Source organism: Ambystoma mexicanum, chromosome 4q, assembly GCF_040938575.1.
Source record: "Ambystoma mexicanum isolate Mex_15411 chromosome 4q, UKY_AmexF1_1, whole genome shotgun sequence".
Classification (NCBI taxonomy): Eukaryota; Metazoa; Chordata; class Amphibia; order Caudata; family Ambystomatidae; genus Ambystoma; species Ambystoma mexicanum.
Genome location: NC_090928.1, coordinates 863,018,730 through 863,034,771, shown reverse-complemented (window position 1 = coordinate 863,034,771; position 16,042 = coordinate 863,018,730). Strand labels below are relative to the sequence as shown.

General features: G+C 45.9%; 1 protein-coding gene across 5 annotated transcripts in view; it reads right to left on the bottom strand.

The window, feature by feature from the left end:
* The window catches only part of MCFD2 (multiple coagulation factor deficiency 2, ER cargo receptor complex subunit), a 315,293-nt gene that overhangs the window by 159,857 nt on the left and 139,394 nt on the right, over positions 1-16,042 (bottom strand). For 4 of the 5 annotated variants that reach the window (XM_069608426.1, XM_069608429.1, XM_069608427.1 and 1 more), the window contains one exon: positions 2,952-3,116. The exons of the other annotated variant lie outside the window; for it this stretch is intronic. In XM_069608426.1, coding sequence (XP_069464527.1) covers positions 2,952-3,103 — 152 coding nt within the window. In that variant the 5' untranslated portion in view covers positions 3,104-3,116. The remainder of the gene's footprint in view (positions 1-2,951; positions 3,117-16,042) is intronic. 5 annotated transcript variants of the gene reach the window in all.

Genomic DNA, 16,042 nt, shown 5'->3' with positions numbered 1-16,042 from the left:
TTTTGACTCATACATGTCCAATTTTTCGCTGTGGTGCTCAATCACCCCTAGTTTTTGCATTTCTCTAACAACTCTCAAAGTATTGGCACAGATTAACTCTGAACAATAAACACTTTATTTGATCAGTATATGATGTTCATATCACACAAATCATAGGTTGAATGTCCTTATGATGGTTTAGCTTTGACTTCAAGTAAATTTTACTCTGGACTACATGCCAATAGGCTCCAATAGTGTTGCCAATATCCAGTCGGGATTATACCCATTGTATTTGCAATACACTACATAACACTATATCCAACATCTCTAGTCATTACAGTGTGAGTAATAGCATTAGATTGGAATTGCTGGCTATAAGGATTTATTTACCTTTTTCACCATCATTTGTCACTTAGTAGCTCTAGATAGGAAGTGGATGCTCTTATGTTGCACATCCATTGTGAGGAATGTAATCCTTTCGAAATACTGATTTGAACTTTGTCCGTTATCTGAACTTATTGGATTTAAGTTTTGGATTTAAGTATTGGAAATCTGTATGAGTGCTAGCGCTTTTGTTTTGGGAGACGTTTACTTTGTGAAGCTCCAACTGGTGAGGAGCGTCCTAGCATGATGTCTTAACTAAGCTTGTGTGCACCAGCAGGATTGTAACAAATTATGTGGTTGATGATGATGTTTTATGTACGTATGCGTGTGATCTCACACTGTGGACTACATTGACCCACTCATCAGAATTCCTGTCCATAATCAAGCTGCGCTTCTGCAGTCAACAGAAAAATGGTTGCGCTGGATCCTTGGAGCACCATTGTCCTGCATCAAAACTGCGTTTTACAGCTGCAAAATGATGGCTGCACCATCTTTCCAAACACCTATTGAGCGAGTTGGAACATGAAGCACACTGAGAAAGGTGCCAGTGTGTGTTCTTGAGTACACCAAAAGAAGCTTATTGGGAAAAAAAAAAGCGCTGCTCTGCTGCTTGCAAAAAGTTCCCATTGAAAAGGGAATATTTTACATTGAAAAGGATTCTGCCCTGATGCTATTTTCATCATCACACTACTTTTATCAGCAAGACCCTGCTATGCCCACCCATATCCATATTGTGCTCCAGCAAAATAGAACATTACCCCTGTATGAAAGGCTGTGTCAGCCAAATCTGAGAAATCAAAACAAGCTTTATTTTCAGCCGCACAGGAAAACGCTTAACTTTTTTGTTACAAAATGTCAAATATCAATGCTGCAAAAGAGACTCTCTCAGGGCTGACGTCCATTTTAGTGGACCCATATCTTAAACAGATTGTTGTATAAGTGAAAATGACTAGGGCTGCAAAATAATGTGGGAAATTAAGAGAGAAAACCTTTTGAAATGGTCAGCCCAGCAGACTTCCGCAGGTGTTGGTGCTTTTGTAAATAAGGAAAAATGCCCGTTTTAAGAGTGTAATGTTGAAAGAAGGCCCCGTTTTTGGGGGGCTTGTGCTGGGAAACATATGGGATGTTTTATTCAGCAGGCTTGCTTTTGATTTAAAACAAAATAAAATGAGAAATAAAGACATGGGCTGCTTTCTGAAAACTAGCCAAACAAGTTTCTCCCATGGCTCAAGGGGCATTTGGAGTGGCTCTAACCCCCCGAAAGAAGGAGCCACCATAGATTGTAGCACACACGAGTGCCAATTGCTACCTTGGAAAACTTTAAATGGACCAAAAGCACTGAACAGCCTCGGCATCAAACCTTTATCTGGGCTGAGGCATCTTACAATAGGGATTCTGGAACACTTATGTGAAAAAGGAAATCACACGTCCCTGCGACTTCTACTGGGAGCTTCAAAGCCAACTCAACAGCAGCCTGGAAGTACATGACCATATTTGGAGGACAAAGGCAGACCATTTTCCTCAAAAGTCTATTTTATTAATAAACTTATAAGACTCATCTTTGCAACAGGATTTAGCAGGAATGTAAAAACAGTTTAAATGTAATTTTGTGGTTTTTAAATTAAGACGTGGTAGTCTTCACTGCCATATTGGGAACAGAAATGGCAGAGAATTGGACAGTTTGAGGAAAGTGTACATGATGCCACTGTGAAATTCAATACTTACATGCCTTATGATAAATCTCTACCCATGTATAAAGTTATAGAATTTTAGGTAGAATATTTATCACTGAAAATTGCGAAAAACTATTATACAGGTGAAACAAAGTCCTACAACCGTAAGAATTGGACTGCCATGTTCTGCATAAAATATGTGATCTGCCTATGTAATTGGTTAAGATGCCACAACTGTAAAAATGTGCCATTTATGTCAAAACTCAGTTGTGGCAAAATTAACTGCGGGAGGTTCTGGACATAGTAAACCCACATCATAAAGCTGATGGCATGTCGCTAAAAGTCCAACCAGCTGACAGGAAGACGGTAGCAATCACCCCTGTCCAATCCAGTTTAGAGGCATGCCCAGCTAAGCCTGCCCCACCATATAATCCTATGTCGTCACTATGGCTTATAAATAAGGGTGGATGACAGAACTCTACACTCTCTCCTGTATTTCCAGCGCCTGCGTATCCTGACATTCCAGATCCACCTTTGCAAGATTCCAGACTCTACTGCAAGGCCAAAGCATAGCTGATCCTAACCCAGCAAGGCCAAAGCAGAGCTGATCCTATCCCAGCAAGGCCTTGATCCAGAAATCCCACTATAACCCCACAACAAACTCCCACTAACTTCAGGGAGAAAAGGGAAAGGTAGCTGAGCCCGTTGTGGGATTCTCCAGTGCCGCCTGCTCTCCCTGCTTACCCACCGAGGCGTCGCTGTGCGGTAACCAGACTCTGCCCAGCTGTCTTTTGCCAGGAGAGCCTGCTATCTGGTGACCCGGGCCTTGGACTTCAGCACTCTGTAGAATTAATTTGAATGGAGTACTTGGCCACTGGGGGCAGAGAACATGCACAACCTCCATCTGCAGCTTACTCTTTATCCTGCACCATGTTGCGGTCGAGTCGAGCATTCATACGGTTCCCTTCCTGCACGTCAGGATGCACGTGTTCTTGAGCCGAAACGAGCCAGAATGCAGAGACAAAAACGCACAGGAAACTAGTCCTAGCGCGACCTTGAGTGACCATTATCAACAAATGTCTGAAAGAAATAATACAAATAAGGTATTAGAAGGGATGCAGTGATTACACAGGAAAATAAACAAAATAACCGAAAAATAAATATATGGAGGTTGGGGACAAGGGGTAAAAAAAAGTGTGGACGGTGGTTCTGGGTGGTGTTAAAAGCGTTGGGAAAGGGAGGTGGGGGGCATTACTAAAGAAAAAAAAAGTGCGTTTTCGGTATTTCATTCTTTAAACTCATATGTAACCCATTACAAACGCTTGGCAGCTTCATAAAACAAAAAAGCAGCAGGGTCTTGCATTTTAGAACAAGCAGCATTCAATTGGCATGACGGCTAAAAATCTGCTTATTCAACCGACAATGACAAGCGCAAAGGGGAAAAAAAGCAGCAAAACATTGGGGACCAAAAGAAACACTTAGGGATGATGTCACAAATAACAGCAGCAAAACCAATGAGGACCAGTACACCCGAACACTCGCCTTATGCCACAAAACTAGAGATCTGTGAACGCATTAACTCTGACTCACCTACATAACTAGGATCGCCAGGTCGCGCACCACTTCAAGTTATCAAGGAAGTGGTGGCGGGGAGGCAGGGCTGGCCGACAGACCACAACAAAGAACATTGGAAGGTACCATTGAGCGGCAACCGGAGACCCACTCCAGGCATCGTCAAATAACTGATGTACTAACCCGATCCCTCCACACCCCCCTTTCCTTCTCCTCCAACATTACACAATTAACCATCCCTCCGAGACTCTAGAAATAGCCTTAGAGGGACCATACACAGTGCATAAATCCATTGACACTACACAAAAGCACAACACCACAATTCAATAGAACACTGAACAGTAATCCGCCACTCTGGACCCCCTTATTATCAGTGCGTATGACCGCAACCCCACACTAACCTAATACGACCCACACAACAAACACTAGCACAGATCTGAGGCACTGAGCCTACCCTTACAGTTACAAGAAGCTGGGCCTCTCAACCAACTCCAACATGCAAAACAATGCACACAGACACCAGTTCCTTGTGGTTCTGAACCCATCCTAACCTCACTAAAACACCCACCATCATCTATTCTCTTGCAGAGCCACATGCGTGCCCGACGACTGCTCTTGGGTGCAACGGTGCCTGCCCTTCCGTGGAGCAGACTTTGAAGTGTTAAATATAAAACCGTTATTCTCTGGACTCGGGCCATGCAGGTAGCACAACTGCGCCTTTGAACACAGTCTTACTTGGGCCATAAAGATTCAGTGTACAATGTCTCAAGGGAGGACCAACAATTGCAGACTCGTTTACCGCTGGTCAGCGTTTGTCACGAATAAAATGTAAAAACAGTTCCCAGGGATAGTACAATGAGGCACCAGTTATGTTACTGGGACTTAGACTGTGCTGTGCTGCCATCTGCATGGTCTGCGGCACTTTGGCGGATCTTCTACTTCAATATTATTCATGTTGTTCATACAAAACTTTATTTGGCGTACACCATAAAAGCATAAAACGTTGACAACATTAAAACCAGGCGATAAAATACATTAAAACTCAATCACATCACGAAATAAGGTTTGACTAATGATAAACCATCTGATAAAACCTCATAACGCCATAAAATGCATTGGAGGCCCAATGGATTGTAATCATGAAGTGCAATATGTGTACATGGCATGCTGTTGCAGAACGGATTCGGCTAGAGGCAACAGGATATAAACTCAGTTTAACAACATTGACTCAATACCTTCTGTCCTCCCGTCACGACTGCGCTGGCGCACCAATTGGCACCCATTGTGGACTATTTGGGACTCCATCTCGGTAACTCTCCCTGGACAATACCTATTCATATTTTTGTCGTTACTTTCTGTTTGCAAGACTTTGGAACTTCCTTATTTAATTTCACAAACTACATGTCGCATAATGTACCTTGTGGCAGTGCCCATTCCCTGGCTATTCCTATGCAGCAGTCGTAGAACTACAAACCCCAGAAGCCATAGAGATCACTGCTGCTTTCACTTTCCCAGGACCAGGTGGTGGGGGGGGGGGGGCAATTACCGTTAGGTGTGCTGCTCCAGGTGCTGCTAATGAGCCTGCTTCAGTACATGGCAGGTCAGTATTTAAGTAGCTGCCTGCGGGGACCGGGCTCTTGCATGGAGTTCGCTCCAAGCCCTTTGTGCCATGAGCTTTTGCTGTCAAAACCTGCTCCAGTGCCCTGTGCTCCCTGCCTTGCAGCCCTGATCCCCCTCTGCAGCCCCTTGCTCTCTACCACCTATTATCTTGTCCCCTGCCTGCAGACCCTTGTTCTATGCCCATAGTCTGTTAGCTGGCTTTAGCTTCCAAGTTTCCAGTCACGAGGTTCCTTGGTATCGGTCTGCAGTCCTGCCCTGGTTAACCCAGTCCAGATTTACAGTTCCTTGAATTCCATGTTGAATTCCTGGTTACCAGTCTGCTGTTCAGTTCTTGTTTTCCTAGTCCAGTCCTGAGTTTTCTTGTTCCGGGTCTATAGTTCAGTCCCCCATTCCTTGATTCTCCTTAGTTTCTGGTCTGCAGTTCCAGTCTCCTGTACCATTGCACTTAGATTCTACTCTACTTGATTTACCTCTTTCATTCCTGGTTTCTGTCCTGAACCTTGCTTACTTTGACTGCCTATTCTTCCCTAGATATTTCTGCTACCGTTCTTGTCCTCGCTCATGCTTCTATTATTCCTTTGTTCAGAGTTTGGCTGCTGAGTTTCCCAGCAGGTAATCTGTCCCTTCCTTTGTCTCTTTACTTGTATTCTATAGAGAATTTAATGTAACAGTGTGTTGCGGTCCGTTCCCACAGAGGGCATACACTGTAGATTCCGGCTGGACCCATACCGGCTTGTCTTGTGTAAGTACACTCCTTGTTTGTGCCCTAGGGTCCAGACACAGAAGCCACTCTTGCGGCCCCCTTCCATAGGCATGCAGGGTGTGGTGCCTGAAAAAGTAACTTACACAGAGGCATTGAGCTTCCCTTATATCTGTGGGTAGTCTCTAGTCCAACCTGTGTATACACCCCTAGTGGCATTCCTCACTGTTTGCCCAGTGCATGGTTACCATCCCTTCTTGTTCACTGTTGAGGTCTGCCCTTTCTTCTGTTCCGTTGTTCTGAATTACCTTGTCTAGTCTTCCATCTTGTTTTGCCTCTTGCTTTATGCACTTGCCTGTCCGATCAACATGAGCACAGTCACCCCAAACCTACCTGGGTGCCTTGTGTAACGCCCCCCCACCCCCCCCCCCCCCCCCCGACACCTAATCCACCCACGGTGCAAGAATTGTGACACAAATTATACTGCATTGAGATCTCCTGGGTCTTTACAGAATCTCTATGCCAATTCTGTTCTCCTTATATTGTTCAGTCTTAGGAGTGGGAAAAGATAACTCTCCCTCAGGTCTTTGTATCAAACACAGAACAAAACGTGGGTGACCGTTTCTTCGATGTAAAGGCTGCCAATCTTAGCATATTTTTGAAAAGCTGGGTGTGCAATGCTTAAGTGTACCCTGGGCAATCACATCCAGATACAATTCAAAGCCCGGAACAGTTTTGAGGCTTAAATAGATGCAGCCAGTACTCAACTGCATGCATGCAGCCTTCATTTGGCTCAGGATTGCTTCCGTACTTGTAGATTCTTTGCAGACATGTTGATGGATTCAGGAGTTCCAGAAGTTGTTGAAATGCAGACTGCTGAGCTCTGAGCACACCTACCTAAATCAGGGGAGTGAACTTGAGTCAGTCAGGCTTACCAGATTTTGAGAGCAGCTAGATATTTCAACAGATTGGTGTTGGACCAGATCCGTATCCAACATGACAGGGGCTTCAACCCTGCTACACTGGCAATGGGATGGAGATTTCATTCCCAGCGTAGGCTCGGCAATGGGATGGAGATTTCATTCCCAGCGTAGGCTCAACAGTAATGTTCCAAGGTTGCATCAATACTGTTCTAATGAAGTTTGCTGCCACACTAAGACGGGGAGCTTTAGTATGACCCCCACAGCTCGGCTCAGTAGGTGGCTGCAGAGACAGCCTGTGCCCTGTATAAATGGAGGGCAGGTGACACAGCTCCTCTACCATATGTAGCATAGAACATTCCAATTCGATCACTGTACTTTTCCAAGGTGAACGTGGCTTTCAGACGATGGCCCAACCGAAAGCAGTTCTCATCAAACCATGTGCCCAAGTAATCATATGAACGAACTTGCTCCAAGATGATAACATTAACTTCGATCTTTAAGAGATCTTGTGCACAAACACCATACTTTTAGTTTTGTCCTCATTGATCATCAGTCCCAGTTCCCTGCACTGGTTTTCAAAGAGAGCCAGATTGTGCATCAAGCCCATTGGGCTAGTTGATGGGATCACCATCGTCTGCGCAAAACAATGCGGGGAACCTGTGAATGGAAAATGTGTGCAGGTCAAGGCAATTGGTGAGCAACTCCTCAGACCTTTTATACAAAAGAGAAGTGGGGCCAACACAACTTTGGCAAACCCTCCCCCCTCTCAATCCTAAAAAGTTGTGTTACTTCTCCTCCCACACCCCACCTAACTGTTGCCTTGTTACCAGTATAGAGGGCCCTGATGGTGGAGAGGAGTGCTTGCTAGAGAAGGTTGCGAGGGACACAAAAGCTGTTCGTAGGTCTACCAAAACTGCATGGATCTTGTCTTGATTGAAGGAAAACTATTTATCCAATATCAGGCTCAATATAAAGCTCTGATCCACGGCACATATTCGATGCTCGAAGCCAGACTGCAAATGGTTGCTTACATCATTTTCGCTGGGCCACGGTTGCAAGCGACCCAGCAGGACTTCAGCAAATATCTAGCCCGCTACATCCAGCAGGGAAATGGGTTTATAATTCCCGGAATGAGTGCGGTTGCCCCCTTTAAATATAGGAATAATTTCTGCCTCGCACCATTACTGTGGTATCCTACCAAGGATGGTTGCTGAGTTAAACACATACGAACCGAGTAGTTGACACGTAAACAGCCCTTGCACAGACCGATTCTAAGCTTGGTGCCAATTAAATACAACACACACACACACACACACACACACACACGAAAACTTAATGGGAGGCCACCAGGGGGCGCAGAAGTAATGGCTGCTTAAGCCTTAGTCTCCCTCGTAGAAAGCAACGGAATGGCAGTGTAACAAAAACATGACTTACCGAAAGGTCAAAAAGCTCAAAAAGAAAAGGAGCACAGCAAATGCACAAACGCAAGCCGAACTAGACGTGGCCTGCCCATGGAAGGCAGATCGGTTGCTCAGCCCGACACACCATGGGCCCCCACTTGCGCAGCTGCCCATAGGAGAAAGGAGTAGGCCCCGGCCTGACGCCGAGCCGGTGAGTGGAATCGGCCAGCCACTAAAAACAGTTGGGATCAGCCAAGCCACTCGCCCAAAATCAAACAGGCAGTGCGGGCAAAGTTTGTTGCCCTGGTCCGGTGGGCAGGGGACTGCGCTGCCAAAAGTCAGAAACGCTTGAGGATCTAGTGTGGTTGGCAGGTGCCGGGCTCGTGCCACCAGCGGGAGGGCTTAGATCCGTGCTGGGTAACACGCAGCGACCGGAGCACGCCCCCTCCCGGCAGCAGAGTGGACGGGCTGAATACTCACGATAGCGTGAGGCTGTGGGTGCAAGTCCGCTAGAAATAAGTGACCAACCGCGGCGAGACAGCACCAGGAGTACATCATTGGGAGACATGACTAGGGGAAATGTGAGCAAACATGGTTGCTGGAGCCAATTAGCACAGCATTAGTGGCAGTAGCCAAGAGAACATAAAACCAAACGTGAGAATACAAGTGCAAAAGAAGAAGAAATAACAAGAAAGAAAGGCAAATAAAAGAAATTAAGTGGAACGGGACACAAGAAAATTCAGGTCATCTGTCCCCACGCTGGTGCGGCAGGAATAAGCAACACGTACGGAAACATGGAATCCGTCTGCTGGCTGTCTTGCGCAGGTCATCAGCAGGTCAGTAGAGCAACATTCCTCAGGGTGTGAGACGCATGGAGAAAAGTTGAACGGATCGGTCCACAACTGGTTTTGCGGCAGGGTGCTAAAAGGCCAACCGCGAAACTAACAACCTACACGCAGCTGCAATAAGCAATTTACAGGATATCAGCGAAACTGGACCCCAGCACAGCAACCAAACTACAAAGCTACCGTCACAACCCACCATCGTGGAACAGCGTGCGCCCTCAGACTCACTGCTCATTCCAGGTGGAGACCAGGAAACATCCACCAAATCTGATCTCCGCTTGCTGCTAGAGGAAATTAGAGCTATGAAAGGAAGCATCACAGAAGCAGTAACAGAACTGCAACCCAGGATGGACAAAGGAGAGGACAAAATTGAGGTGTTGGAACACTATCAGCTATCGGCAGACCTTGTGGTGAAGACGACGGAAGGGCGCTTGCAAGATCTAGAGCAAAGAGAAACAGACCTAGCGACTTGACAACCTGGAAAATGGAGAACGGCGGTCCAACATACGCATAATGGGAACGAAGGAAATACCAGGAAAAATCGGCAAAAGCACTGGAGAGGCGAGTAAAAGCACTAATAATCTGGCTTTTAAAACCCCTCCAATGCCAGACATTGAGTTTTATAGGATCCATAAAGGTGGAGAGCCGCCAAACAGCCAGAGATCTGTCCTAGCTAAATGCCACTATTTCAGACAAAAGATGAAGATCGTTCAGAAAGCAAGGGAGATGGAATACTTTTACTTCAAAGGGTCACGTGTGAGGATTTACAAAGATCTGTCAGCCCTCACACTGTCAAAGAGAAAGGACTGTCAACCACTGAGTGTTCCTACAAGAGCAAAAACTATGCTATACATGGGGATTTTCCTTCTCATTAGATTTCGAACGCAGTGGCAAAGATCGAATAGTGTCAGGAGAAGAGGCGAGCAGAGCCCTGGAGCGCCTGAAATCAGAAGCAAGAGGTGTCGACATGGAAAGAACTCAGGCGTCAGCAGGGATAACAGAGAAACTGAGCAGCCCTTACCAAGAATAGGCTGTGCTTATGGCTCCCGGAAATACAAGCGCTTTAACACTTCGTAGACTTGGCGAAAAATTAAGGCAGCAGGTTTTCTTGGCGGCCTTGTTGACAAAGCGCTGGGCAACAGATGTTCCCAAAATTCAAAATTCGAGCAACACGGGGCAGATGACAAAATTTACCACCTTCAGACTATAATGATGTGACTGATAGAAGGTCCATCGATACAAAGTCACGATTGCAGAGAAAAACGCCAATTTAAAGATTAAAGTGGTTGTAGCATGGGTCCCCCTTTGTGCGGCTCTAGTGTTGTAGGGCGTCTCCAATTACGAGGAAAATGGGGATGAACATTTCATGTTTAGGGGGGTGGAATTACGGTGGGTGGTTTTCTCCATATTTCAGGCTTGTAGAGCAAGGACAGACATTTCAGGGGTTTTCATTGGTTACACAGTAGCACCAATTCACAGATCAGTACACGAGCTGCGGGGCTCAACTTGAGGTCTGGTTACTGCACAGCCTAGTTCTGGATGGCGGATGATGTGATTCAGTTGGGGTCGCTCACCGTTAAAGGTTTAAACTCGCCACAGAAGTTTCCTATGCTCATGAGGGAATGTATTCAATATAAATTAGACATGCGGTTTGTTCAGGAGATGAAATTTAGGAATGGGGGAAGAGTAACACATAAAGGGAGACATTTGGGAGGTTGCGATTTGGGCTTCAGGTCCAGCTAAAACAGGGGCAGTTGGGATATTAAATTTCGTTGCCTTGCTGTCCCGGAATAATAGTTCCTGCCAAGGGAGGTTAGAGATACATTTGAGTGCAGCTCCCGCAGCTCCCATCATACAATCTCGTGAACTGGAGGCCAACAGCCCTTTAAGACAAGGTAGCAATACCCTTGAGATGAATGGGGATGCAGAAATTACTCAAACATCAATAATCAACATGACTCAGGTAGTTGGCAAAAGGATAACTGTTTTAATATCAATTATCTAAAACAGGGAGTTTTACGGACATCAACGGACGTCTCAGCGCAAGATCTCAATGCATTTTTAAAAAATCATTCTTTTATAGCAAAAAATAGTCATTGATGAAGTTGACCTACGTATTACTAATGTCATCCTATGTAGCAAACTACAAAAACCTAGTGGCAATTGTGATAGGTCCTTAAGTAACCTCCAAGTATAAGGTCCAATTTAGTCTAAGAGAGTGAAGAAAAGAGATAGGTTTCACATCAGGTGGGGCAACTAAGCCCTCCCCTTAAACAGGTCCCTATCAATGTCACTAAATACACAACGTCCCATTGGCTACACAAACTACAGGACCCTTAATCACGCGGCTCCCTACCATTGGTTGGCACTTTAACCTCAGTCAGTACTTTTCCACCTACGTTAGCAGCAAGCAGTCTGGGCTTCCAGGTGCTGGTGAGATAGTCTTCAACCATAGCTTCCCACCAATTAGCATATTCATCTATCATCACTTCAGTGGTCTGCGGTCAATTAAGGCTTTGAACTTGCCCCTGGGAGTGTTCTTTTGCTCTGGAGAATTCAGGGGAGTGAAGGCACGCTCTGCCCTCATGCGTAGGTGAGCATCATGTTCGTCCAACTTCATCCTTCCATGTGACTCAAAACCACAAAAAAAAACACAAGCCCTAGTGCATTTAAAATACTATTTCCTAATAGACCTCAGATGTCTTCCTTGTTTTTGTCTATGCCTTCTGAACAGGAGTTTTTCGTTCTTTCACACGATTGGTATCCAATGTCTGCTCACCCCAGCCTGATACGGCCTTGGCTTCTTGGCTCATCCAGCCTCGCCTTTCTGACTTTAACTTTGTAATTCACGTGTTTTTATAACTGCGATACACTGGAAAAAAGAGGCCTTCTTTCCCTGGTCCAGCTCTGCTATAATACGTAGTGGAAACTTCCATTCTTTACTCACTTTAATATATGTATATGTTGGCGCATGCCACAATCTATTCACTATAAAGCTAGCCTCAAGAATACTTTGTCTGCTTGTGTTTCTTTGCATCTGTACACTTGTAAAAATACTATGCTACAGAACTGAAGAAGATTTAAGCTTCTTCATCTTGATCCCAACATGTCTTGATGCCTTATAGAATATCTGCATTCTCTTCTATGTAAGTCAGCTCAGCTTTGCGCAACGTCACCATTCTTCTTTGCCATTCATTGCTCCTGCTTCTTCTGGGATTTCATTCAAATGGCCATCATACTGTCTCGTATGTGGGTATGGTTTCCTCAATGGGAACCTTGCTTCCAGGTTTCTCTTCCATATCAGTATTTTCACTGGTACTGCACGTGTCTCCGACTCTGGTTCCCAACATATAGGCAATATAGGCGCGGCGGTTGAGGTGGGGGTACTTGGCTCCTTCTCTACACTCCTATCAATGTAGATGCTAAACTCTATGCTAGCATAATAGCCAGCAGATTAAGCAAAACATTGCCCCATCTTGTTCATAATGGCCAAGTAGGGTACGCGAAGGGCCGGCAGGGCATTGACAAAATCCATAAAACCTTAAACCCAATAGCATCCATAGACGGCAGAGTTGACAATCCCACCCATTTTTCAATTGATGCTGAAAAAGCTTTTGACAGGGTAGAATGGCCCTCATGCAAGCGGTCATGGGGAGAGCGCACGTAGGTATGCTCTGGATAATGGGGGCACAGGTGCTATACCGTAACACAAGAGTGAGGGTGGTGGTGATAAATGGGGTTGCATCAGATTGATTCCCCCCCCAAGCCGTGGAACTTGATGGGGCTGCCCCTGTCTCCACTCCTTTTTGCCCTAGTCCTGCCCGTGCCTATAGCCGCTGCCCCAGGCTATACGTACAAACGCTGAACTCGCAGGACTGAGTACATTTGGGTGGGAGTAAAAATTGGCATGGTTTGCGGATAGGTTTGCGGATGATATACTAGCTTACATAACACAGCCGGCACAGTCAATTCCAGGCCTTTTTCAGACAGTGGCAGAATACAGGGTTTTCTCTGGCTTTCCCATCCATCTTTAAAAACAGTGGCTTTGTCCCTAGCCGAAAACTCAACACTTCCCAAACCAATAGTGTATACCTGGGGACTCCAACAATAAGAAAAAGGGATCGGATACCTAGGGGTAAAGGAAAACAAAGCAATTGAGTGACTTGCATCCATTACCCTCCACTCTGAGGGAAGATCACCAAAGATCTGCAACAATGGTTGAGGCTCATGCTCTCCTGGGCAGCAAGAGCTGTAGCTCAAAATGAACATACTACCAAGACTATTATTCCTGTTCCAGTCCCTCCCAGTAATGATCCGAGCTGCTTTTCACAAAGAAATTCAACAGACACTTAGCATTTCTGTCGGGCAACCAGAGACCTTGGATAGCCTATAAAACTTTAATATTACCCAAATATAAAGGAGGTATGGCATATCCAGATATCTAGGAGTGCTATAGTACAATGCAATTTTGTATACTTTTAAGATCTACAAAATAATGCAGAGAAACAGTGGGTACATCTAGAAAAGAACAAGTTACTTACCAACTGGTAACGTTCTTTCAACTGGATGTTCTTCCAACAAATTCCTCATCTTTGACATGTAGTGTCCACAGCTCGGCTGCTTCGGATGTTTTTCGGCATCGATGGCCCTCAAAGACCTCCATCAAGGGAGCACGCATGGCGCCCGTTGCCTCAGTTCTGTTTTTCCCCCCTCCTTGTGTAGCAGAAGTGCCCATAAACTGGGCCTGACAGTATTCAGCCTTGTTGGAACGAAAGCTGTAATAGCATGGGAAATTCTACACAGGGGTAGGTTGGGAGGGCGATGAGTAATACGTTGGAGGAACATCCAGTGGTTACCAGTTGGTAAGTAACTTGTTCTTCGAATGGATTGTGTCCTCCAAAATATTCCTCATCTTTGACAGACTCCCAAAGCAGTATCCATGTTTGGAGGAGGGTGAAGAATTTTGGACATTAGAATTTAAAGGGCAGAGTAAAGCACTGCCTTACCAAACACCACATCCTGAGCATGGGTAATATCCAGGAAATAATGCTTAGTAAACGTGTGTATCGAAGACCACGCTGCAGCATCACAGATGTTTTTGATAAGGACACCCCTTTGTAGGGCTGTCGATGTAGCCATGCCTCTGGTGGAACGAGCACGCAATCCCTCAGGAGGGTCGTTACCCACCAATCTATAGCATTCAGAAATAGTGAGAATGATTCACCTAGACAAGGTCTGTTTAGAAACAGCCTGGCCTAGTTTGTGCCCTGTATATCCCCCACAAAGAGCTGGTCGTCCACTCTCACCTTGGACATTCTGGAAATATAAAAGCTTAAAGCTATCCTAGGGTCCAACCTATGTAGCCTTTACTCATCCTTACTAGGATGCGGAAAAGGATAAAAGGCAGGTAGCACAATTTTCTGACCCAAGTGGAAGTCAGGTCCGACTCCCAACACAACCCTGTCCTTGTGGAATACGGTAAAGGGTGGCTTAGAAGAAAGTGCCTGCAATTCCCTCACTATGTGCAGATGCAATAGCCACCAATAGAATAGTCTTAAAAGTCAACACCTGTAAGACATGAGTGCAATGGTTCAAATGGAGCACCCATCAGAAAATGTAAGACCAAGTTAAGGTCCCGAACCGGAACCTGAACCTGAAACGGTGATGGCAGGAACACATTTGTGAGCCCCTTTAGAAACTGAGTAACCGGTGGAATCTTAAAATAAGGGCATTCTTCGGATAAGCGCTTAAAGATTGAGAGCGCTGCTAGGTAACCTTTAATGGTTCCCACCTGAAGACCCTTGTGTGCTAAAGAAAGCAAAAAGGATAGAACATCCAGAGTTGAACATTGAAAAGGAGTAATATTCTTTTCCCTGCACCAGTCGCAGAACTTATTCCAACAGCAACGGTACAGAGACTTGGCCGAAAGCAACACCTCCATTACGTCATCCAGGAGTTCCCAATCCTTGTATCTCAACCTTTCAGAAACCATGCGTGAAGGTTCAGAGTCCTGACATCTGAATGGAGAACCCGACCTTCGTCTCGCGAGAGAAGATCCTCTCTTTGGGGAAGATGCATCAGAGGACAGATGGATATGTCCAGAAGGTCCGGGTACACGATCTCCTAGCCCAATCTGGAGCAATTTGTGTGTCCTGAGAACTTGAGGGATGACGGGGACAGGAGGAAACACGTACAGTAGCATCCACCACAAACGCGTCTCCTAGAGCTCCTCTCAGAGGAAATTCCCTTGAGCAGTACCACTCGCATTTCCGGTTGGCACCAGTCGCAAACAGATCCAATTGGGGGGGTTCCCCAAAGGGCAAATATCTCTTGAAGAACTTCCTGAGTTAGTTCCCACTAGTGGGAGACTGCGCTCTGCCTGCGCAGAGCATCCACAGCCGTGTTCGCCTCTCCAGCTAGGTCGACAGCCGCCATGGAGATTCCCTCTTGAATTGCCCAGTACCAGAGCTGCATTGCCTCTCTGCACAGTGACAGTGACCCTACGCCTCCTCTCTTGTTGAGGTGCACGGCAATATCTAACCCAGACTGAAGGGATTCACACATGGCTTCCTTGCCATCCCCAACAATAGCCAGGAAGCACTTCCTTTCTTCCAATATGCTCAGTCGCCATAGACATGCACTCCCACACAGTGTACGAAAATCTTGCCAAGGCACAAGCGGAGTTGGCCGATTTCAACGCCATTCTCCCAGCTGAAAATACCTTGCGCGCCCATCCATCCACACGCTTATCGTCCCCATCAGGAAGGATGGTAGGGTACGCAGCCTGTTTCAAGGTAGCCGTGGCTACCTGGACCACCAGACTCTCCGGAGTGGGGTGAGATGACAAGTAGCCGTGGTCGTCAATGGAGGGACGGTATTTTCTTGAGAGACTTGTTCACCTCCGGATTAGTCTCCAGTGCTTGCCAATTTCTGGCCACCATGTTCT